This window comes from Equus caballus, chromosome 1 (genome assembly GCF_041296265.1).
Source record: "Equus caballus isolate H_3958 breed thoroughbred chromosome 1, TB-T2T, whole genome shotgun sequence".
Taxonomy (NCBI): domain Eukaryota; kingdom Metazoa; phylum Chordata; class Mammalia; order Perissodactyla; family Equidae; genus Equus; species Equus caballus.
The window spans coordinates 182,613,462-182,637,132 of NC_091684.1; the positions used below are offsets into that span (position 1 = coordinate 182,613,462).

The window sequence follows — 23,671 nt, forward strand, 5'->3', positions numbered from 1 at the left end:
AAAAAAAAAGGATACTCTGATGTTTATACTTTATAGCACAAATAAATTCAATGTTATTGAACAGATAGTTGCAGGATGAAATTTCATATATTATAAGCCATGAAAATAGTAAGATGTGAAGTAATTAAATGCTTTTGGGTGCATTATAGCTTATGAGCAAATTTATTCAAGAAAGTAAATCCAAGAAGCTATGTATTGGATTTAAGACAAAGAAAAACATGAATTTCCAGTATAATGGAAAAAATGAACTAAAAATAAATTTGACATTTATAAATGACATTTTGCATCACAGTATAGTAGTACCATTGTTCTGACTATGGAAATATGTAAGAATTTTTTTTAGTGCTCTTGGATTTTCTGTTCTGCCTTGTATTACAAATAACATAGTCATTTTCTCCTCTTTGAAGAACATAGGTGGAATGAAAAACAGTGGAGATGGAGCCTATGATAAAATAAACGTGATTGAATAAACATGATAAAATAAGCATGACAGGTTTTGCTTCAAATTATGCTAGAGTATTTTTGTATAGTCAAGAAAGTAACAGTTTTTTTTTTTAAGGTATGTAATTCTAAGCATATCAGTGTTTAACGTAAACTCTGGCCTCTTAGTCATTCTTTTCCTATTTGATGACTGTTTCCTTGTTAGGTAAAACTTTTAAATATGTGTTATGTAGATAAGTTACTACCTTTCCCCTTGCCTCCTGTTCTATGTGAGAATGAGACTAATGAAAATGCAATACACTTAGTAAGTTAATTGAACAAGAAAGGTCAAGTTAATGCTTTAAATTTATATAAATTAATTTTTTGAATACATGTTCATAATATTCTTAAAGATGTATTCATTGTCATGATTCTTCCAGTTATATTTAATATTTATACAGATAATCTGATTTTTTTCTTCTTGAATGTTTGCAATGTTTCTAATTTTGCTTTTGTGATTTAAAAATGAATAAACTGGGCTGCCCCCCCCCCCAAAACTGTTAGAAAAATAGCGAGAGTTCTGGGTATCCTGGAGGATATAAGATCACTGTGTAAAAATTAGTAGCTTTCCACTTCTAATTCTGGCAAAGTTTTCAGAAAAACTCTTCCTGTAACAGTGTATCTTAAAGTATTACATGGAATATTAACAAAAATTACTTTTCAATATATGCCTGAGGTAGTAGGAAAGGAAGGGAATTTCTCAGAACTTAGAAATAACAAGAAAATGTGAGCTAATTGGTGTAGGTGTGCACTGGAATTGATATTTACTCAGGTATTACCTACTGATCCTTGGTGGCTTAGGGTCTATATTTTATAGGTCTGTGTATGAAGGAATGGAGACAAAGTCTGATGCTTAAGGAGGAAGGAAAGTTCAATGGAGAATCACCATATAAAAGCAGGGACACCCAAAGGATGACATTCTTAAGTGCCCAGTGAGTAAATCTTCCCTACATTGGTAATTATGGGGACATGTGCTGGACTTGTCCTTGCTCTGCTTAGAGTGGAAAAAAATGGACAGATAAAACAAAAGATTAGACACAACTAAAGAGGAAATTAATTAACTGGGCTGTAGATGAAAAGAAAATACACAGAATGTACATAAAGAAGATGACTTGGGAAAAATGAAAGTTTGAGGGACATGGAGGATAGCATGAGAAGGTCCAACATGGGTCTAATTAGAGTTCTAGAAGGAGATAATGGAGAAAATTCGACAAAGGCAATACTTAAAGAGACAATGGCTGAGAGTTTTCCAAAATAGAACCAAAATTCAGGACAAAAATAGCATATGTATTGGCCTGGGAGGAAGAGTGATTGGATTTGAAGCATTCAAAGGGGAAGAAGGTGGAGGTATTGATTAACTTTACACTAAGAATATGTTTTTTAAATTACTGGGTAATCATTATAAGAATAGAAATGGACTTTATGATTTCTGTTCTAAAAGATGGAAAAATGTAATGAGAGGAAGAATCTCAATAAAAAAAAAGAGGCTACAAAAAAAAGTGAAGCAAAGAGAAAGTACTAAATAGAATAGTAGATATGAATCCAAATATATCACCACTGTAAATATAAATACAATATATCTCTCCAGTTAAAAGAATAGTATTCTAAGACAGGAGAATACAAAAACCAAAACAAAATCCAGACAGGTTAAAGCTATTTACAAGAGATATACCTAAAACATAAAAATGTACATAGGTTAAAAGTTAAAGGATTGGAAAAGATAAATCAAGGAAAATGAAAGTGAATATAATTATGTTAATATCAGACAAAATAGACATTAAAGACTTTAAAACAACAGTATTACTGAAGGTAAAGAATTACTACCTATAAACAAGCTTGATCAGTCGTGATATATGGAATATTCTTTTCAAGCACACTTTCAATGTTTACAAAAATTGACCATGTACTAGGCCATGAAGCAAATTTCAAAGATTAGTATCATTCAGATCACATTCTTCTAACTAATACAAAATAATTTAGAAGTTTGTAACAGAATGATAACTAAAAACGTCTACACATTTGGAAATTAAAAACAATTTCTAAATAACCCATAGTTGAAAGAAGAAATAATAATGAAAATAAAAATTTTGGGGATAAAGCTAAAGTAATGTTTAGAGAAAAATGAATATTCTTAAGGGGCTGGCCCCGTGGCCGAGTGGTTAAGTTCGCGCGCTCCGCTGCAGGCGGCCCAGTGTTTCGTCGGTTCGAATCCTGGGCGCGGACATGGCACTGCTCGTCAGACCACGCTGAGGCAGCGTCCCACATGCCACAACTAGAGGAACCCACAACGAAGAATACACAACTATGTACCGGGGGGCTTTGGGGAGAAAAAGGAAAAAATAAAATCTTTAAAAAAAAAAAAAAAAAATGAATATTCTTAAGTATTTATATTTAAAAAAGAAGACAGATTAAAAAAATGAGCTAACTATTTAACTTAAGAAGTTAGGACATTGCAATAAACTCACAGAAAGTTGCAAGAAGGAAGTGATTATGAGCAGAAATTAATGAACTTGAAAACAATGATACAGTAGAGATGACCAACAGAACTAAAAATTGGTTTTTTGAAAAGACTAAAAAATTAGACAAGTGCCTGGCAAGGTAGAGTGAAAACCCCCCGCCCAAAACCAGAAGACCTGTAAATATGTTGGAAATAAAAAAGAGACTTCACAGATACAAGTGTGGGTTTCAAATAGAAGAAAATGTTTGTACAACTTTATGCAAATACATTTGAAATAGGCAATTCCTAGAAAAATGTATATCACCAAAATAGATTCAGGAAGAAATAAAAAAATGTAGATTATTCCATACCTATTAAAGAAATGGAATCAGTAGTTAAAAATGTTCTTGCCACAAAAGTAGCAAGCCAACACTCAAGAAACTAATAATTCTTATCTAATAATGCGAATTCATTCATGGAATAGAAAAATATTTAATACTTCCCAATTTAGTTTATCAGGTTAGTAAAACCTTAGAAGGATAGAATGAAAAGAGAAAATTATAGGCCAAACTCCCAGTTAATGTATGTAAAAACTCTTAAGCAAATATTAGCAAACCAAATTCAGCATTGTATAAAACAACTATATTGTAAATAAATTGGTTTTAATCCAGGGAAGCAAGTTTGGTTTCAACATTAGAAAAAATTTGTTAATGTAACTCACCATTTTAGCAGATTAAAGGAGAAAAAGTATATGATAATTCAGAAAGATACTGAAAAGCATTTTATAAAACCCAACAACCATTTACGATCAAAACTCTTCTTGAATTAGGAGTAAAAGAGAATTTTATTTAACCTGATATCATGTATCTCTAAAAAATATATAGCAAGACTCATAGTCATTGGTGAACTGTTAAAAGTCTTCCACTTAAAATTAGGAATGAGAAGGAGGTCTGGTATCACAGCTTTTATTTAACATCCTGCAGACACCTGCAGACGCCTGCAAAATAAATCTGCATGCTAACACTCATGAATATGGAATTGAATAGAAGGATAAGCTGCCGTTTTTTGCAGAAAATATCATTATTTACATAGAAAATTTAACTAAAACCTTTAGGTAAATTATTAAAATGAATAAGGGATTTTAGCAGGGTTGCTAGATATAAGATTAATATATGAGAAAATTAAATTCTTTGTACCAGTATTAAAGAGTTAGAAAATGCAATTTCAAAAAAGATACGAATAGCTTCAGAAATACAGGGCACAGGGCTGGCCTGGTGGTGTAATGGTTAAATTCACGCGCTCCTCTTCTGTGGCCCACGATTTGCAGGTTTGGACCCAGGCGTGGACCTAGCACCTCTTGTCAAGCCACGCTGTGGTGGCATCCCACATAAAATAGAGGAAGATTGGCATAGATGTTAGCTCAGGGCCAGTCTTCCTCACACACACACAAAAATTACAGGGAAGTTGGGAACAAATCCAACAAAACACATAGAAATCTTATGCAGAAAAAAATTCTAAAATTTTATTGAAAGATTTTAAAGATGTCAGTAAATGGAGAAACAAATGATATTCATGGATAGAAAGACTAAAATTTATAAAGATGTCTTTATAAAATCCTAGTTCTTCCTAACAGTCTCACAAATTCAATCAAAATCCTATCTGTGGAAAGTGACCAAGTTGAATGTACAATTTATGAAGACGAGCAAAGGGCCATGAATAGGTAAGACACTCCTGAAGAGAGAGAACCAGGTAGGGGACTTGCTCTGTCAGATGGAAGGACTTATTGTAAAGCTAGCATATATACCCTGTTTGGTATTGGCTCAAGGATAGACAAATAAACTAGTGCAACCGAATAGAGAGCCCAGAAACATACTTACACATATATGGAAATCTGATTCATTTCAGAGCTGGCAGTGCAGATTATTGATGGTGGGACAATTTATTATCCACATGAAAATAAAAAGAAAATGGATCCTTACACCATATGCAGAAATTAATTCCAGATGATGTAAGGACTTAAATGTGAAAAATGCAAAACTATTAAGGGATTAGAAGACAATATAAGAGAATATCTCAATGAAAATAAATTAGTAAAGTGTTTCTTAAAGGACAAACCATAAAGGAAAAAATTGGTTAATGTAGTTACATAGAAAGTAAGAACTTCTGTTATTTAAAAGATAGTGTAGAGGGTCTTGCAAAGGCTTATTCAAGATGATGAACTTACGGGCTGGCCCGGTGGTGCAGTGGTTAAGTGCGCACATTCCGCTTCGGCGGCCTGGGGTTTGCTGGTTCGGATCCCAGGTGCGGAAATGGCACTGCTCGGCAAACCATGCTGTGGTAGGTGTCCCACATATAAAGTTGAGGAAGATGGGCCCGGATGTTCGCTCAGGGCCAGTCTTCCTCAGCAAAAAGAGGAGGATTGGCGGCAGATGTTAGCTCAGGGCTAATCTTCCTCAAAAAAAAAAAAAAGATGATGAACTTAAATGCCTAGTGCATTTGATTAATGTATTTGATATTTACACAACTGAAAGATAGTTTAGCAAGAAACTGCTAATAAATACATAGAAAATGAAGGAAACACACACACGCTCCACAAAGATCTTCCTACCACCAATTCAGGGAGACAAAAGAAAAATAATCATATCGTATGCTGTGTTGGTCAGCTATTAATAACATTTACATATTACCTAATAAAAATTGATATAATTACATTGGATGAGTGCATGAAAAGCGTGCCTGTTTTTGTGAAAAAGAGCTAAATCCTATAACATTTTATGAGATAACTAAAAACCGTCAAACTTTGAATAAGGTTAATAGATTAGTTAATCATATTGTATCAATGTTAATTTCTTGGTTATGATAATTGTGCTATGAGTCATGTAAGACGTTAACATTAGGGAAAGCTGGATGAAGGGCATATGAGGACTCAGTACTATTTCTGCAACTTTCTCTAAGTTTCAGATTAATTTGAAAGAAGTTAAAAAATCAGTTGAGTTGAGAGTTGTTGGCTTTGGGGAGTGAGCAATGGGAGAGTTGGGGGATTACTGACTTTCAGTAACAATTTTTTAGTACAACTTAGACTCTAGATTAGTCTCTAATCTGTGTGCATATGTAGTTGAAGAAAAGAGAAACTAGTGCAGAGCACAATAGAGAAAAGTTACCACTCTGAAAATTTAAGTTGGATGCTTTGGAAAGAATTGACAAATTTATGTGGAAAAAATATTGCTATCAAATTAGGTATAGGGGAGATTGAGCTTGTTGACATTAAAGAGGGAAACCATAAAAACTATATATGTACTCTTATATTTTATTTTAGCTTAAAACATGAAAATGTACACTTATTCACTAATCTTTTAATGAAGGATCATGGCTTTTTCTTTGAATAGAGATCCAATGAATACAGTCCAGCAATGGACTTCTTGTATACATCATGACTATATGTTTTATTTACAATTTTCAATTTCATTCTCTTTAGAGAGGAGAAAGCACCTAAAGAACATATAATGAAATTTGAATACATAATTCTGTTAGGTTTTTGTGAGTTTGTCCTAAACTTTTAGCTCAATACTAGTCCATATTGTGTGAGTTAAGAGGGCTTCTACTGTACTTTGTTATGGTGGAGAAGTAAGGTATGGTAGCAAGAACAAGTGAGGATGTAACTGCACAGATAGTTTGACAAAAGAAACTATATTTTATAGTAACCTTTTATTGACTGTGTAAAGTGTATTTTCTTTCGTTCTTTCTTTTTGGTGAGGAAGATTGTCCCTGAGCTAACATCTGTTGCCAATTTTCCTCTTTTTTTTTGAAGAAGATTGTCTCTGAGCTAACATGTATGCTAGTCTTCTTCTATTTTGTATTTGGGATGCCACAACAGCATGGCGTGATGAGCGGTGCATAGGTCTGCACCTGGGGTCCAAACCTGCAAACCCCGGGCCACCAAAGCAGAGCACATGAACTTAACCAGTATGCCAACAGCTGGCCCGTTAAGTGTATTTTCTCTTTTTTGTAATTGAGCATAAGCAGTAGGTTGTTTTTCTCTTGAGATTAATGCAATTTCTTGTCTCAGGTTACAAAGTAGAGTTTTTTTTCCTCTTTTTTTATTGTGATAAAATATACGTAACATAAAATTTACCATCTTAACCATTTTTAAGTATATAGTACCATGATAAAATATACGTAACATAAAATTTACCATCTTAACCATTTTTAAGTATATAGTACCATGGTATTAAATGCATTCATAATGTTGTGCAACCAACCATTGGTGAAATGTTACCACCAACCATCCGCATAGCTCTTTTCATCTTTAAAATTGAAACTTTATACCCATTAAACAATAACTCCCAATTACCACCTCTCCCTGCCCCTGGCAACCAGCATTCCACTTTCCGTCTGTGTGATTTTGACTCCTCTAAGTATCTCATTTAGGGGAATCAAACAGTATTTCTCTTTTTGTGACTGGCTTATTTCACTTAGCATAATGTCCTAATGGTTCATCCATGTTGTAGCATGTCAGAATTTCCTTCCATTCTAAGGCTGTATAATATTTCATTTTATGTATATATGTGTGTGTGTATATATATATATATATATATATATACCACATTTGCCTTATCCACTCATCTTTCAATGGACATGTGGGTTCCTTTCATGTTTTAGCTATTGTGAATAATGCTGTTATGAACATGAGTGTACAAATATCTCTTGAAGACCCTGAGACCTCGTTTTCAATCATTTTTGGGTATGTACCGAGAAGTGGAATTGCTGGATCATATGGTAATTCTATTTTTAATTTTTTTAAGGAACTGCCATATTGTTTTCCATAGCATCTGTACCATTTTACATTCCCACCAAAAGTGCACAAGGGTCCAATTTTTCCATATTCTCACCAACACTTGTTATTTTCTGTTTTTTTTTTAATGGCGGTCATCCTAATAGGTGTGATGTAATATCTCAGTGTAATTTTTTTTTATTGTGGTAACATTGGTTTATAACATATAAATTTCAGGTGTACATCATTGTATTTCAATTCCTGTGTAAATTACGTCATGTTCACCACCCAAAGACTGATTATAGTCCATCACCACACATTTGTGCCTAATCACATCTTTTGCCCTTCTCCCTTCCCACTTCCCCTCTGGTCACCAATCCAATCTCTGACTCTATGTGATTGTTTTTCATTGTTTTTATCTTCCACTTATGAGTGAGATCATAGGATATTTGACTTTCTCCCTCTGACTTATTTCCCTTAGCATAATATCCTCAAGGTCCATCCATGTTGTCACAAATGGCTGGATTTCATCATTTCTTATGACTGAGTAGTATTCCATTGTGTATACATAGCACATCTTCTTTAGCCATTTGTCCCTAGATGGACACCTAGGTTGCTTCCAAGTCTTGGCTATTGTGAATGATGCTGCAATGAACATAAAGATGCATGTATCTTTATGCATTTGTGTTATCATGTTCTTTGGATAAATACCCAGCAGTGGAATAGCTGGATTGTATGGTAGTTCTATTTTTAATTTTTGGAGGAATGTCTATACTGTTTTCCATAGTGGCTGCACCAGTTTGCACTCCCACCAGCAGTATATGAGAATTCCCGTCTCTCCACATCCTCTCCAACACTTGTTTCCTGTTTTGTTAATATAGCCATTCTGATGAGAGTGAGGTGATATCTCCTGGTAGTTTTGATTTGCATTTCCCTGATAGTGATGTTGAACATCGTTTCACGTACCTGTTGCCCATGTGTATATCTTCTTTGGAGAAATATCTGTTCAGATCTTCTGCCCATTTTTTAATTGGGTTGTTAGTTTTTTTTTTGTTGACATATATGAGTTCTTTATATATTTTGGATATTAACCCTTTATCAGGTATATAGTTTGAAAATATCTTCTCTCAATTGTTAGGTTGTTTTTTCATTTTTTGATGGTTTCCTTTGCTGTGCAGAAGCTTTTTAGTTTGATGTGGTCCTATTTGTTTTATTTTTTCTATTGTTTCCCTTGCCCAGTCAGACATGGTACTTGAAAATATCCTGCTAAGACCAATGTCGAAGAGCGTACTGTCTAGGTTTTCTTCTAGAAGTTTAGTGGTTTCAGATCTTACATTCAAGTCTTTAATCCATTTTGAGTTAATTTTTGTGTTTTGTGTAGGATACTGGTCTGCTTTCATTCTTTTGCATGTGGCTGTCCAGTTTTCCTAGCACCATTTATTGAAGAGACTTTCCTTGCTCCTTTGTATGTTTTTGGCACCCTTGTGAAAAATTAGCTGTCCATGTGTGAGTTTATTTCTGGGCTCTCGATTCTGTATGTCTGTTTTAGTGCCAGTACCATGCTGTTTTGGTTACTATATCTTTATAGTATATTTTGAAGTCAGGGAGTGTGATACCTCCAGCTTTGTTCTTTTTTCTCAGGCATCCTTTGGCTATTTGGCTATTACGTTGTTCCATATAAATTTTAGAATTCTTTGTTCTATTTCTGTGAAAAATGTTGTTTGAACTTTGATAGGGATTGTGTTGAATCTGTAGATTGCTTTCGGAAGTATGAACATTTTAAATATGTTAATTCCTCCAGTCTAAGAGCATGGAATATCTTTACTTTTCTTTTTGTCGTCTTCAATTTCTTTCAGCAATGTTTTACAGTTTTCAGCGTACAGATCTTTCACCTCTTTGGTTAAATTTATTCCTAGGTCTTTTATTCTTTTTGTTGCAATTGTAAATGGGATTATAGTCTTAATCTCTCTTTCTGCTACTTTGTGGTTAGTGTATAGAAATGTAACTAATTTTTCTATGTTGATTTTGTAGCTGCAACTTTACCTTATTCATTTCTTTTCTTAAAAGATGGGCTCCTGAGCTAACATCTGTTGCCAATCTTCTTTTTCTGTCTTTCTTCTTCTCCCCAAGGCCCCTGAGTACATACTTCTATATTCTAGTTATGAGTGCCTCTGACTGTGCTATGTGGGATGCCACCTCAGCATGGCTTGATGAGCGGTGCCATGTCCGTGCCTGGGATCTGAACTGGTGAAACCCTCGGCCACCAAAGCGGAGCATGTGAACTTAATTACTTGACCATGGGGCCGGCCCCCCATATTCATTTTTTATTTCTAAAGGTCTTTTGGTGAATTTTTTGAGGCTTTCTATGTATAAAATCATTTCATCTGCAAATACTGACAGTTTCACTTCTTCCTTTCCAATTTAGATCCCTGTTATTTGTTTTCTTGCCTAATTGTTCTGGCTAGGACTTCCAATACTATGTTAAATCACAGTGGTGAAAGTGGGCATCCTTGTCTGGTTCCTGTTCTTAGAGGGATAGCTTTCTGTTTTTCTCCACTGAGAATAATATTACCTGTGAGTTTGTCATATATGGCCTTTATTATGTTGAGATACTTTCCTTCTATACCCATTTTATTCAGAGTTTTTATCATAAATGGATGTTGTTTCTTGTCAAATGGTTTCTCTGCATCTATTGAGATGATCATGTGATTTTTTCCTTCATTTTGTTAAAGTGGTGTATCATGTTGATTGATTTGTGGCTGTTGAACCATCCCTGCATCCCTGGAAGAAATCCCACTTGATCATGGTTTATGATCTTTTTAGTGTGTTGTTGTATCGATTTGCTAGTATTTTGTTGAGGATTTTTCCATCAATGTTCATCAGTGATATTGGCCTGTAATTTTCTTTTTTTGTGGTGTCCTTGTCTGGTTTCACTATCAGGGTAATGTTGGCTTCGTGGAGTGAGTTAAGAAGCTTCCTGTCCTCTTCAATTTTTTGGAGGAGTTTGAGAAGGATAGGTATTAAGTCTTCTTTGAGTGTTTGGTAAAATTCACCAGGGAACATGTCTGATCCTGGACTTTTATTTTCTGGGAGGTCTTTGATTACTGTTTCTATCTCCTTACTGGTGATTGGTCTCTTCAAATTCTTTTTTTTTTTTTTTAAAGATTGGCACCTGAGCTAACATCTGTTGCCAATCTTCTTTTTTCTTTTTAAATTTTCCTTCTTCTCCCCAAACCTCCCTAGTACATAGTTGTATATTCTCGTCGTAGGTCCTTCTGGTTGTGCTATGTGGGTCACTGCCTCAACATGGCCTAATAAGCGGTGCCATGTCCGCATTCAGGATCTGAACCAGCGAAACCCTAGGCCGCCAAAGTGGAGTACGTGAACTTAACCACTTGGCAACGGGGCTGGCTCCTCTCTATTTCTTTCTTTTTTCTTTTTTTTAAAGATTGACACTTGAGCTAACAACTGTTGCCAATCTTCTTCTTTTTTTTCCCTGATTTTTTTCCTCCCCAAATCCCCCCAGTACATAGTTGTATATTTTAGTTGTGGGTCCTTCTAGTTGTGGCATGTGGGACGCCGCCTCAACATGGCCTAACGAGTGGTGCCATGTCTGTGCCCAGGATCTGAACCCTGGGCCGCTGAAGCGGAGCGCACGAACTTAACCACTCGGCCACGGGGCCGGCTCCTCTCTATTTCGTCTTGATTCAGTTTTGGAAGGTTGTATGATTCTAAGAATTTATCCATTTCTTCTAGATTATCCAATTTGTTGGCATATAGCTTTTCATAGTATTTTCTTATAATGTTTTGTATTTCTGAAGTGTCCATTGTAATTTCTCCTCTTTCATTTCTGATTTTATTTATTTGAGCTTCTCTCTTTTTTTTATGAGCCTAGCTAAAGGTTTGTCAATTTTGTTTATCTTTTCAAAGAACCAGCTCTTGCATTTCATTGATTTTTTATTTTTATTTTTTAGACTCTATTTCATTTATTCCTGCTCTGATTTTTATTATTTCCTTCCTTCTACTCATTTTGGGCTTTGTTTATTCTTCTTTTTCCAGTTCCTTTAGGTGCATTGCTAGATTGTTTATTTGAGATTTTTCTTGTTTGTTGAGGTAGGCCTGTATTGCTATCACCTTCCTTCTTAAAAACACTTTTTACTGTACCCTATAAGTTTTGGCACGTTGTATTTTCATTTTCATTTGTCTCCAAGTATTTTTTGATTTCTCTTTTGATTTCTTCATTGACCCAACCCTTGTTCAGTAGCATTTTGTTTAATTTCCACCTATTGTGGATTTTCTCATTTTCTTCTTATAGTTGATTTCTAGTTTCATACCGTGGTGGTCAGAAAAGATGCTTGGAATTATTTCAATCTTCTTAAATTTATTCAGACTTGTTTTGTAGCCTACTATGTGATCAGTCCTGGAGAATGTTCTATGTACATTTGAAAGAACATGTGTTCTGCAGTTTTTGGATGGAATATTCTGTATATATCTACTAAGTCCATCTGGTCTAATGTGTCATTTAAGGCCAATGTTTCCTTCTTGATCTTCTCTTTGCATGATCGATCTTGGTGTAAATGGAGTGTTAAAGTCCCCTACTATTATTGTGTTACTGTCTATTTCTCCTTTTATGTCTGTTAATAATTGCTTTATATATTTAGGTGCTTCCTATATTGGGTGCATAGATATTTACAAGTGTTGTATCCTCTTGTTGGATTTTTCCCTTTATCATTATGTAGTGCTTTTCTTCCTCTCTTGTTACAGTTTTTGTTTTAAAGTCTATTTTGTCTGATACAAGTATTGCTACCCCAGTTTTCTTTTCATTGCCATTTGCATGGAGTATCTTTTTCCATCTACTCACTTTCAGTTTGTGAGTGTCTTTAGGTCTGCACTGTGTCTCTTGTATGCAGCATATACGTGAGTCTTACGTTTTTATCCAATCAGCCACCCTTTGACTGGAGCATTTGGTCCATTCACATTTAAAGTAGCTATTGCTAAGTATGTACTTATTGCCATTTTGTTACTTTTCTTCTGAGTGTTTCAGTAGTTCTTTTCTGTTCCTTTCTTCTTCTCTTGCTCTCTTTTCTTGTGGTTTGATGGCTTTCTTTAGTATTGTTTGGCTTCCTTTCTCTTAATTTTTTGTGTATTTATTTTAGGTTTCTGATTTGTGACTACCATGAGGTTCATCTATAATAACCTATGTATATAGCAGTCTGTATTAAGTTGATGGTCTCTTTAGTTTGACCTCTTTCTGAAAGCTCTACTCTTTTACTCCCCTCCTCCCACATTTTGTGTTTTTGATATCATATCTAACTTCTCTCTTTGTGTGCATCTATCTGTTAACTTCTTATCATGGAAATAGGTAATTTTAGTACCTTTGTCTTTTGACCTTCATATTATCTTCATGAGTGGTTGATCTGCTACCTTTACTGTATTTTTGACTTTACCAGTGATTTTATTGCCTTGTTTTAAAAGTTGTGCTTTTTTGGTGAGGAAGATTGGCCCTGAGCTAACATCTGCTGTCAGTCTTCCTCTCTCTCTCCTTGTTTTTCTCCCCAAAGCCCTTGTACATAGTTGTGTATCCTAGTTGAAGGTCATTCTCGTTCTTCTCTGTGGGATGATGCCACAGCATGGCCTGATGAGCAGTGCTTAGGTCTGCGCCCATGATCGAGATCAGGGAACCCTGGTCTGCTGAAGCAGAGTGTGTGAACTTAACTACTTGACCATGGGGTCAGCTCCTTTTTTTTTTTTTTTTTTTTTAATACTTTTTGTATTCCTCTTTGCGGTCTTCTCTTTCTAACTCAAATAAGTTCCTTTAGCATTCCTTTAAAACTGATTTCTTGGTGATAAACTCCTTTAATTTTTGCTTGTCCAGGAAACTCTTTATCTCTTCTTCCATTCTGAATGATAACTGCTGGGTAGCGTATTCTTGGTTTTAGGTTATTTCCTTTCACCACTTTAAATACATTGTTCCACTCCTTTCTAGCCTGTAAGGTTTCTGCTGATAAGTCACCTGATAGCCTTATGAAGTTTCCTTTGTATGTAATTTGTTACCTTTCTCTTGTGGTCTTTAGGGTTCTCTCTTTATCTTTAATTCTTGACATCTTAATTATAACGTGTCTTGGTATGGGCCTCTTTGGGTTTATCTTGTTTGGTGTTCTCTGTGCTTCCTGTACCTGGATGTCTATTTCTTTCCTTACGTTAGGAAAGTTTTCAGCTATTATTTTTTCAAATAGATTCTCTGTCCCTTTGTGTCTATCTTCTCCTGGGACACCTATAATATGAATGTTAGTGTGCTTGCTGTTGTCCCAGAGGTCCCTTAGACTGTTGTCATTCTTTTCAATTCTTTTTTTCTTTTTGGCTTGGTTGATTTCATGTAGTCTTTTCCAGCTTGCTGATCTATTCTTCTGTATCATCTACTCTGCTATTGAGTCCCTCTAGTGAATTTTTCATTTCCAGTATTGTATTCTTCATTTCCGATTGGTTCTTTTTTGTTTTCCAATTCTTTGTTGACGTTCTCATTGAGTTCATCCATTCTTCTCCCATGATCAGTGAGCAGCTTTATGACTTTTTGTTTGAACTCTTTGTCAGGTAGATTGTTTATTTCTGTTTCATTTAGTTCTTTTTCTGAGGTTTTGTTCTTTTCCCTGACTTGGAAAGTATTCCTTTGCCTCCTCACTTTGCTTCTTTCTCTGTGCTTTCTCAGAACTCCAATTGCATCTACTAGCATCTGTGTCAGCATGCCTGTACTAGGTCATAATAATGGCTGCTGCCAATGTCTCAAGCTCTAGAGAGGTCTCACATCTCCCTGAGATGCACCCAGAGCCTATCAGGTGAGTCCCTTTTCACCAAAGGACTGTGTGCCTTTCTTTGTAGTGATTTTAAGTTGCTTTCCAAAACAGGTAAATTCATGCATGGGTCCTTTAAGGGCTGGCTTTCTTCCCATTCTTTCCAAAAAAGCTTTTGTGGGGGTGTTCCCCATGGTGGTTAATAGCCAGCAAAGCCAGATAGTATGACACTTGTCTCAGTTGTGCTGAGTCCAAAGGATGCTTATAGTGGTAACACTCCTCCACTCAGGTCCCCCACTCCCCCAGGGAAGGCTGAGTACTTTAAGATTGCTCCCAGCTTGCTGTTACTTGCTGCAGCTTGGGAAGGTGGTTTTTTTTTCTCTCCAGAAATGAATTTCTGCCTCTTCCACCTCAGTCAGGACTGTTCCTTGTTGCAAGGGTACTTTTTATCCAGTTTTCAGTTCTCTCCCAGGGGTAATTGTTCCCAGAGTAGTTGTAAATTTGTTGTGTCCGTGGGAGGAGGTGAGTTCAGAGTCTGCCTACACTGCCATCTTCACCTCTCTCGTTTCATTATAATTTTGATTTTAATTTACCTAATGATCAGTGATGTTAAACATTTTTTCATGTGTTTATTGTCTATTTGTATATCTTCCTTCTAAAAGTTTATTCACTTCCTTTGCCCATTTTTGATTTGGGTTTTGTTTTCTTTGTTGCCGAGCTTTTGAAGTTTTCTGTATATCTTGGATTTTAATCCCTTCTATGATATGATTTGAAAATATTTTCTCCTATTCTGTGGCTTTCCTTTTTACTTTGTTGATATTGTCTTTTGACATTACAAAAGGGTTCCTGGACCTAATTCCAATGTGTGTGTGTCGAGGCTTCCCCACATTAACAAACAGTTTTTGGATGACAGCAGGTTGTCCAAGAGTTCAACTCAATTCTGACACTATCTACCCAGAGATAGAATCAGATTCCACAGGTAAAGGGCTGTGTCCCACAAGACTACCCCCAACTTCAGACACTAGTTGCAAGTCTCAGGTTGTGACCCGTACTTCTGACCAACTGGTTATAAATCAGAGGTTCCCCTGACCCCCTCTTTGGATTTGACTAATTTGCTAGAATGGCTCTCTGAACTCATGGAAACACTTACTTTTGTTTACCAGTTTATTAAAGGTTACGATAAAGGATACAGATGAACATCCAGATAGAAGAGATGTGTAGGGCAAGGTATGAGGGAAGGGATGCTGAGTTTTCATGCCTTCTCCAGGCAGACCACTCTCTCAGCACCTGCATGTGTTCACCAACCCAGAAGCTCTCCAAAAAAAAGCTGATAAGCTGTCCTTTTGGGTTTTTATGGAGGCTTAATTGTGTAGCGATTGACTAAGTCATTGGCCGTTGGCAATTGACTCAGCCTCAAGCACCCCTCCCCTCCCAGGAATCAGAGAGTGGAACTGAAAGTTCCAGTCCCTTGATCACATGCCTGGTTCTCCTCACAACCAGTCCCTATCCCAGGATGGAGTCTCCTATTGCTCTTATCACTCAGGACATTCCAAGAGTTTTGGGAACTGTGAGCCAGGAACTGTGGATGAAGAATAAATACATCTGAGCAACATTCTATTTCAGTCATCTGAATGACCAAATATATATATTTCTTATAAATCACAATGTCACAGATGCACTACATTTTAAAAATTTTTGTGAAATCCAATTTACCTAATGTTTCTTTTGTTGTGTGTGCTTTTGGTATCATATCCAAGAAAACCTTGCCAAATCTAGTGACATGAAGCTTTTGCCCTATGTTTTCTTCTAAGAGTTTTATAATTTTAGCTCTTACATTTAGGTCTTTGATCTATTTTCAGTTTATTTTTGTATATTGTGTTAGGTAAGGGTCCAACTTTATTCTTTTGCATGTGTATATCCCGTTCTCCCAGTATCATTTGTTGAAAAGATTGTCCTTTCCCCATTGAATGGTCTAGGCACCCCCGTGTCAAAAATCATTTGACTATATATGTGAGGGTTTATTTCTGGGCTCTCTGTTTTATTCCATTTATCTATATCTGCCTTTATGCGAATATCACAGTTTTGATTACCATAGCTTTGTAGTAAGTTTTGAAATCAGGAAGTGTGAGCCCCCCAGCTTTCTTCTTTTTCAAGATTGATTTGTCTTTTCGGGTTCCTAGAGATTCCATTTGAATTTTAGGGTAGATTTTTCTATTTCTGCAAAAAATGTAATTGGGATTTTGATAGGGATTACATTGAATCTCTAGATTGCTTTGGATAATATTGACATCTTAACAATATTGGGTGTTCCAGTCAATGAACATGAGATGTTTCCTTTTTTTTGTGTGTTCTCTAATTTCTTTCAGGCATGTTTTGTAGTTTTCATTGTACAAGTCTTTCAACCTCCTTGGTTAAATTAATTCCTAAGTATTTGATTCTTTTTTATGCTGTTATACATGGAATTGCTTTCATAATTTCCTTTTCATACTGTTCATTGTTAGTGTATAGACATGCAACTGATTTTTATGTGTTGACTTTGAATCCTGTATTCTTGCTATGAATTCATTTATTAGCCCTAACAATTTTTTGTGGAATCTTCAGGATTTTGTATAGATAAGGTCATAACTTCTGCTAGTAGAGAAAATTTTACTTCTTCCTTGTCAATTTGGATGCCATTTATTTCTTTTCCTTGCCTAATTGCTCTTGCTGTAACTTTCAGTATTATGCTGCATAGAAGGGGAAAAAAATGGGCATCCTTTCTTGTTCCTGATCTTAGAGGAAAAACCTTTAATCTTTTACCAATGAGTATGATGCTTGCTCTGGGTTTTTCACATATGGCTTTTACTATGTTGAGGTACAAAATAGAGTTTTCCTACTTCTTTGGATCTTTGTACTTTTCAAATTCTTCAAGTAAAGTAAAAAAAAAAAAAAAAAAGAACTTGGGGGCCCGCTCCGTGGCTGCGTGGTTAAGTTCGCACACTCTGCTTTGGCTGCCCGGGGTTTTGTGGGTTCGGATCCTGGGTGTGGACATGGCACTGCTCATCAAGCTTTGCTGACATGGCATCTCATGTGGCAGAACTAGAAGGACCTACAACTACAATATACAAGTATACACTGGGGAACTTTGGGGAGGGGAAGGAGAAGGGGAAGGGGAACGGGGAGAGAAAAGATTGGCAACAGATGTTAGCTCAGGTGCCAATCTTTAAAAAAAACTTATTAGATGTGTGTGTGCGTGTGCAAATATACATGTATACACATGCAAGATAAGCACATGTATGTCGTTTATATATCTATATATATGAATAAAATTGGTAGAGAAAATTACTTATTGAGGCTATTTTAGAAACATATTTGAAAATTACAGATGAATTGTTTCTTAACAAAACTATATTCCAACTATTTTTAGATGTTGCATCTATTGGCAGTATTAGTTGTATGCTTGTATAGTGTTTAAACTGTTGCAAATTGAGGTGAAGCATTTGGAAGTTAAAGAGTAGCAGTAGCCTATTTATATTTTTAATTTGACACTCTATGATAAGAAAACAAGTCAGTATGTTATATATGATGAGTTACTCTTCTAAAAGAAAGATTTTTTTTCTTATTTCAGGCAACCTAATGAGGCCCCTTTTGAATTATGGTGTTGCTTGGTGAGCATATCTTTTTTACTTATGTTGCTTTTCAGAATAATATTGACTAACTTATGTAAATTAGTTGTATTTTTGGTTTACTGTTACAGTATGTCTATGGGCTTCCTGGTTGAAGAGACTGCACCAGTTGTTTGGAGAGGCCTTATGGTAATGTCAGCCATTGAGAAACTATTGAGGCAGGTAAGAAAATTGCATTAAATATCCTTTTTTTATGGGCACACTGTGGTAAATGCATTTGCTGATTGGAGAGTTGTTAAAATTTGCATTCAGATTTGAGATATTTTACAAAAGAATCCAGTTGATAGACTGAACATATAATGAGTTATGTGGAGCCAAGACCAAATTTCACTCTTACATGATTTAGTCTTTCCCATTGCTTATGATTACTAAAAATCCTAATGTCTTATTTTATATTGTTCTGTTGCTCTGTGGAGTCTGCAGCAAGACAAGGAAATCTATTTTATAAGTAATCTGCTTTCTTTAGATTTATGGTTAATATCATTGTGGCCAATACTGAGTCATAAGGGCAGTGTAGAAATTCCTCTGATGTAGAAAAAACTTATATAAACCATGTTGCTTGTGATTTAAAATTGCTTCAGAACAAAATGAAACTTTGGTTTACTCTGAGTACATATGGGTATATGTTTATATATATATGTCCAATCAACTTTAATTTATCCTTAAAGAAGAGAACAGTTGATTGGATAATCTAAAAATATCAGGTGGGATATATGTTATTTATAGGAATAAATTTTAGTTTTTGCTTAGTAGCTGTGAATTTAGCATTAATTATGTTCTAGGTAAATATTATAAGTAATTTGGATTTTCTCTACCAACTTAGAGTGATTACCCCTTATTTATTCAGATTTTACTTTGGGTCAGGCACCATGTTAGAGGTTGACAGTTTTACTCATAGATATTTCAATATTCATTTCCAGAGAAAATGCATAGATGAAATGTCTTGAACTCTGAAACTCTTCTTTTTTCATTGTAACATCTTATGTTTCTTCTGCTGCTTCAGTTCTGATAAATGTGCTCTTTGATCTCTGGTCCCAGAATCTTTCTATTTTCCTAGTGCTTTTAAGTCTCTACTCTTTTACACTCAGATCCCATAGTGGGTTATTTCAGTTATACTCCCAACAATACCCCTTCCCTACCAACTCCTTTGTGACCTTGACCTTTATTTGTGTGGATTAACACAGCCTCTTTTTGTTGACTTTTTTTTTTTTTTTTTAGGAAATTCTAAACTATCTTTGTTCAGTTTATAATTAAAGTTAGTTGGTAGAAATTTGGAAACACCAAAAGGAAAGTTCTGATCTTGCGAGAATATTTTAAATATTTGTTTTCCCGCTCCTATGTTAGTGTTATGATTCTGAAGAGGAAATGATTCAGATTCTTCCTGAGCCTTTATGAATGGCCACAAGAAGGTGGAAATACTTCCTCCTTCCACGTGATCCGAGACTTAGAGATCCAAGTCGGTGATAGGAGATCCAGAGGTCCTGGGTGAGCATCCATGCTCCCAGCTCAGGGATGCAGGATCCCCATAGCCCATCCCCAGCAAGGTGTGTGCCTGTTCTCCTTCCTGTTCCTAAGTGTCCTTTTTGAATCTCAGGGACTCTTTTAAATCTCAAATTCCAACAGATGAGGAAAGCAGCCCTGCATTTGAGCCCCTGAGGGTGGAAGAGAGAGAGCGAGTGTGCACATGCCCTCAGGAGAGGCACAGAGCAAGTCTTCCACAAAATAAGGGAGATTAAACCAACTGTGGGAATTAATCAGTCTGCGAAAAGATTGCACCAGAAGCTCACTCTTAGATTTAGTACGTGCTTTTATAAATGAAGAAAACTTTTTGAAACCAGAGATGAAAAGATCAAAAGTCTAAAGGAGCTAGAATATATTATTTTTTTATTTTGTGGGACATTGGGAAGAGAGGAGCGATAGACTCCCCATTCCACATTCTCAGATGTCCTGCCATAACCCAGCCTCTTTTACCTACTGCTGAACGTTGTTGGAGGATATAGAATAAGTTTGTTAATTGCCAGCATTATACATTTTTGATTTCCAAATTCAGCCATGCTCTGAACACTTTAGGCATCTAATGTTATTCATTTTTTTTCTCAATGTTTATCAAATGCTCAGCTTAAAAAATATTTGGAGAATTTGGTAGTCTGGCAGAGGACCTAGTGGAGATTTGGAGATTTGGCTCTCTGACACATAAATTATATAAAAGTCAGTTTACTCTAATAAATGCTGAAGATATATTTTCAGCAAACATAGGACAAAATATCAGGGTGAAAGATGAGGTGAGAAAATGGATCCGTAACTTATTTTATTGGGATACTTAGAGGATACCTAGAATATCCTCTAGGATATGAGACTGCATATTTACCTTAGAGTCTTTTTGTAAAGTCACTTCTATTATTTGCACATTTTAATGGTAACTGAAAAGCAGATATTTTTGGACTACACTGTGACCCATGCCAACCACCTAAGCTGCTAATTAAGGAGTGGTTTGTTTTTATTTTCTGTTTTGCTTTAGAAAGCAGATGAGCATTTAACATCCTTTGTGAAAATTTAGTAGCTGGATAGATGCTCTCTACAGCAGTGGATTGTGGAGGGTACCTGATTCATTGGCAGATTTAAAAACAAGGGAGTGTAACTTAAATACTGAAGAGTGTAACAAATTGTAAGTGTACAGATAGATGGATTGTCTCAAAATGAAACAGCTATATAGTCATCATTTGGGATAAGATAAATAGAATACCAGTATTCTAGCAGTTCTTCTTATGTCCCTTTCCAGTTGCTATTTTGGAGGAGAAGATGAATACTTACCAGTCTGCCATCTTGAACTGGAAGTTTGGTTTAAAGTTTTTTTCCCTCTTCCTTACAATATTTTGTTGAGTTAAACTTATACATACAGTGGGATGCACAGATCTTATATGTATAGGTCAATGATTTTTCATTAATGTAATGTATATATACCTATGTAACCATACGCTCGTGAAGATAGAGAACATTTTCATCCCCCTAGAAAGTTTCCTTGGCTACCTTCTGTTCAGTCCCCCACTGTAGGCCATCACTGTTGTCATTTCTATCACCATAAATGAGTTTTGCATGTTCTTATACTTCATGTAAATGGAACCCTACAGGATGTAGCCTTTTGTATCTGATTTCTTTCTCTTAGCCTAATGCTTTTGAAAGTCATCCTTGTTGCATATAAGCAGTTGAGTCCTTTTTATTGCTGAGTAGTATTCCACTGCATGAATATGACAAAGTATTGTTTGTTTATTTCTCTATTGATGGACATTTGGGTAGTCTACAGTTTTTGGCTGTTATGAATAATGCTACTATAGATACCTGTACAGATGTTCATGAGAGTTCCATTTGCTTCACATCTTTGTCAACATTTGGTGTTGTCAGTCTCTTAACTAGTGGGTGTAAAATGGTATCTTCTTATGGTTTTAATTTGTGCTTCCCTGGGAATCGATGTTGAGTCCCTTTTCATTTGCATATTAGATATTGTTGTATCTTCTTTTGTGAAGTGTCTGTTTAAATTGTTTACTCATTTTTTGGGAGGGGGGTTAATTTTTCTTCTTGTAACTGAGTTGCAAGAGTTTTAATATATTCTGGATGTAAGTCCATTGTCAGATATATGTCTTGGGACTATTACCCCCAGTCTTTGGCTTGCCTTTTGGTGAGCTGGTGTTTTAAATTTTCATAAAATCCGACTTATCAAGAAAAATTTTTTAATGCTTAGTGCTTTTTGTGCCCTCTCTCAGTCTTTGTCCGTCTACCCCAAGGTTGTAAAGCTATCCTTATGTATTTTTATCTCAAAGTTTTATAGTTCTGACTTATACATCTTGAATTAATTTTTGTGTGTGAAGTGAGATAAGGGTCAAGATTTTTATTTTTTCATGGTTGTGGTATAATAGGCAATATATTTGTTCTTTGTCCCCAGGTCCTGGCACAAAGCTCCTAAAACCCTTGGCATTTCCTGAGTGACAGGAATGTCTTTTACATTCATATTGAGCCCCTTTTTGAGCACATATGAGTTTATGCTAGTGAGGTACTTAGGGTGGGGCCCCTAGATAGCCTCAGCCTGAGGCTGGTCACCATAAAGACCAAGTGTTTGGAGGGTTGAAATTTTCAGCCCCACCCATTGACCTCTGGGAAGGGGAAGGGGAGTGGGCTGCAGATTAAGCTCTATAAAAACTCTTAACAAGGGTGCCATCAACATCATGGCAGAGTGAGTTGTTCCTTTTGTCTCTCCCCTCTAAGTTGCAACTAAATGGACATTTATTAAACAGCAGAGAATTCCCACAGGCACAACAGGACACCTGACAGATCCACCCAGCTGTGCATCTGAAGGTGGGTGGACTGGATTCCCAGGAGGCAGTGGAACTAGGTAAGTACCACCCTCCTGCCTGACACCAGTGAGCCAGGTTGTGGATCCTCACACAGCATCTGATGTGACTGAAAGAGGATGTGGGGACAGCTTGGCCTGCACATGAATGCTTTTGGAGGGGTAGCCCAGCCCGTGGGAACACGCACTGTGCTGTGGTGGCCCTGCTGAGGGAACTCTCTACACCAAGTGGCAGTGGCTCAGCCCCTACAAAGGCACCCACCCACTGAGCACAGTGCAAGTGAGAAGGCATTCTGCCTGCTCAGAAGGTGCTCTGTTTGCAAAGCACAGCAGCCCACAAGGCCCACCAAGTGGTGGCTCAGCCCCTGCATAGGTTTCCCTTCCACTTAGTGCACAGCAGCTGAGCCAGTCCCCTGTGGAGCACAGAAGCCCTTTCTATGGTGCTGACTAACCTCCCTGGTGCAGAGGCCCTGCCCACATAAACACAACCTGCAGAGTGGCTGGGGCTGGTCCAGGGAAATGCAGAGTAGCCCTACCTGCAAAACTTCCAGCAGACTGGGCAGGATCAGAAAACACAGCTTCTGCTCTCCTGCATTGGTGGCAGGTGGATTCAGTGACCTGATACTACCACAGATGTGCCAGCAAAGGATCAAGTCATCAAATAACATGAAGAACTACAGTAACGCTTCAGAGCGGAAAGAAAATGACAAGTCTCCAGAAACCAATCCTGAGGTCACAGAAATTTACAATCTAAGTGAAAGAGAATTCAAAATAGTTATCATAAAGAAATTCAAGGAGTTACAGTAAAATTCAGAAACACAGTTCAGTGAACTCAGGAATAAAATTAATGAGCAGAAGGATTGAAATCACCAAAGAGATTGAAACTGTAAAGAAATGCCAAACAAATTCTAGATATAAAGAACACAATGAGATTAGAAAATAATGTAGAATCCATAAAAAGTAAAGCTTATGTTATGGAGGACAGAATTAGTAAATTAGAGGACAGAAATATAGAAGTGCTTCAGGTAGAAGAGGAAAGAGAACTAAGATTTTTAAAAAGTGAAGAAATTCTTCAAGAAATATCTGCCTCAATTAGGAAAAGCAATATAAGGATTATAGGTATTAGAGAGGGAGAAGAGATGGAGAAAGGAGCAGAGTGCTTATTCAAAGGAATAATAGCTGAGAACT

General features: G+C 36.2%; 1 protein-coding gene across 1 annotated transcript in view; it reads left to right on the forward strand.

Moving 5' to 3' along the window:
- NUBPL (NUBP iron-sulfur cluster assembly factor, mitochondrial) overlaps nucleotides 1-23,671 on the forward strand; it is a 211,704-nt gene that overhangs the window by 65,313 nt on the left and 122,720 nt on the right. The window contains exons 5-6 of the mRNA XM_001490020.6: nucleotides 18,084-18,123; nucleotides 18,213-18,303. Of these exons, the coding sequence (XP_001490070.1) occupies nucleotides 18,084-18,123; nucleotides 18,213-18,303 (131 nt within the window). The remainder of the gene's footprint in view (nucleotides 1-18,083; nucleotides 18,124-18,212; nucleotides 18,304-23,671) is intronic.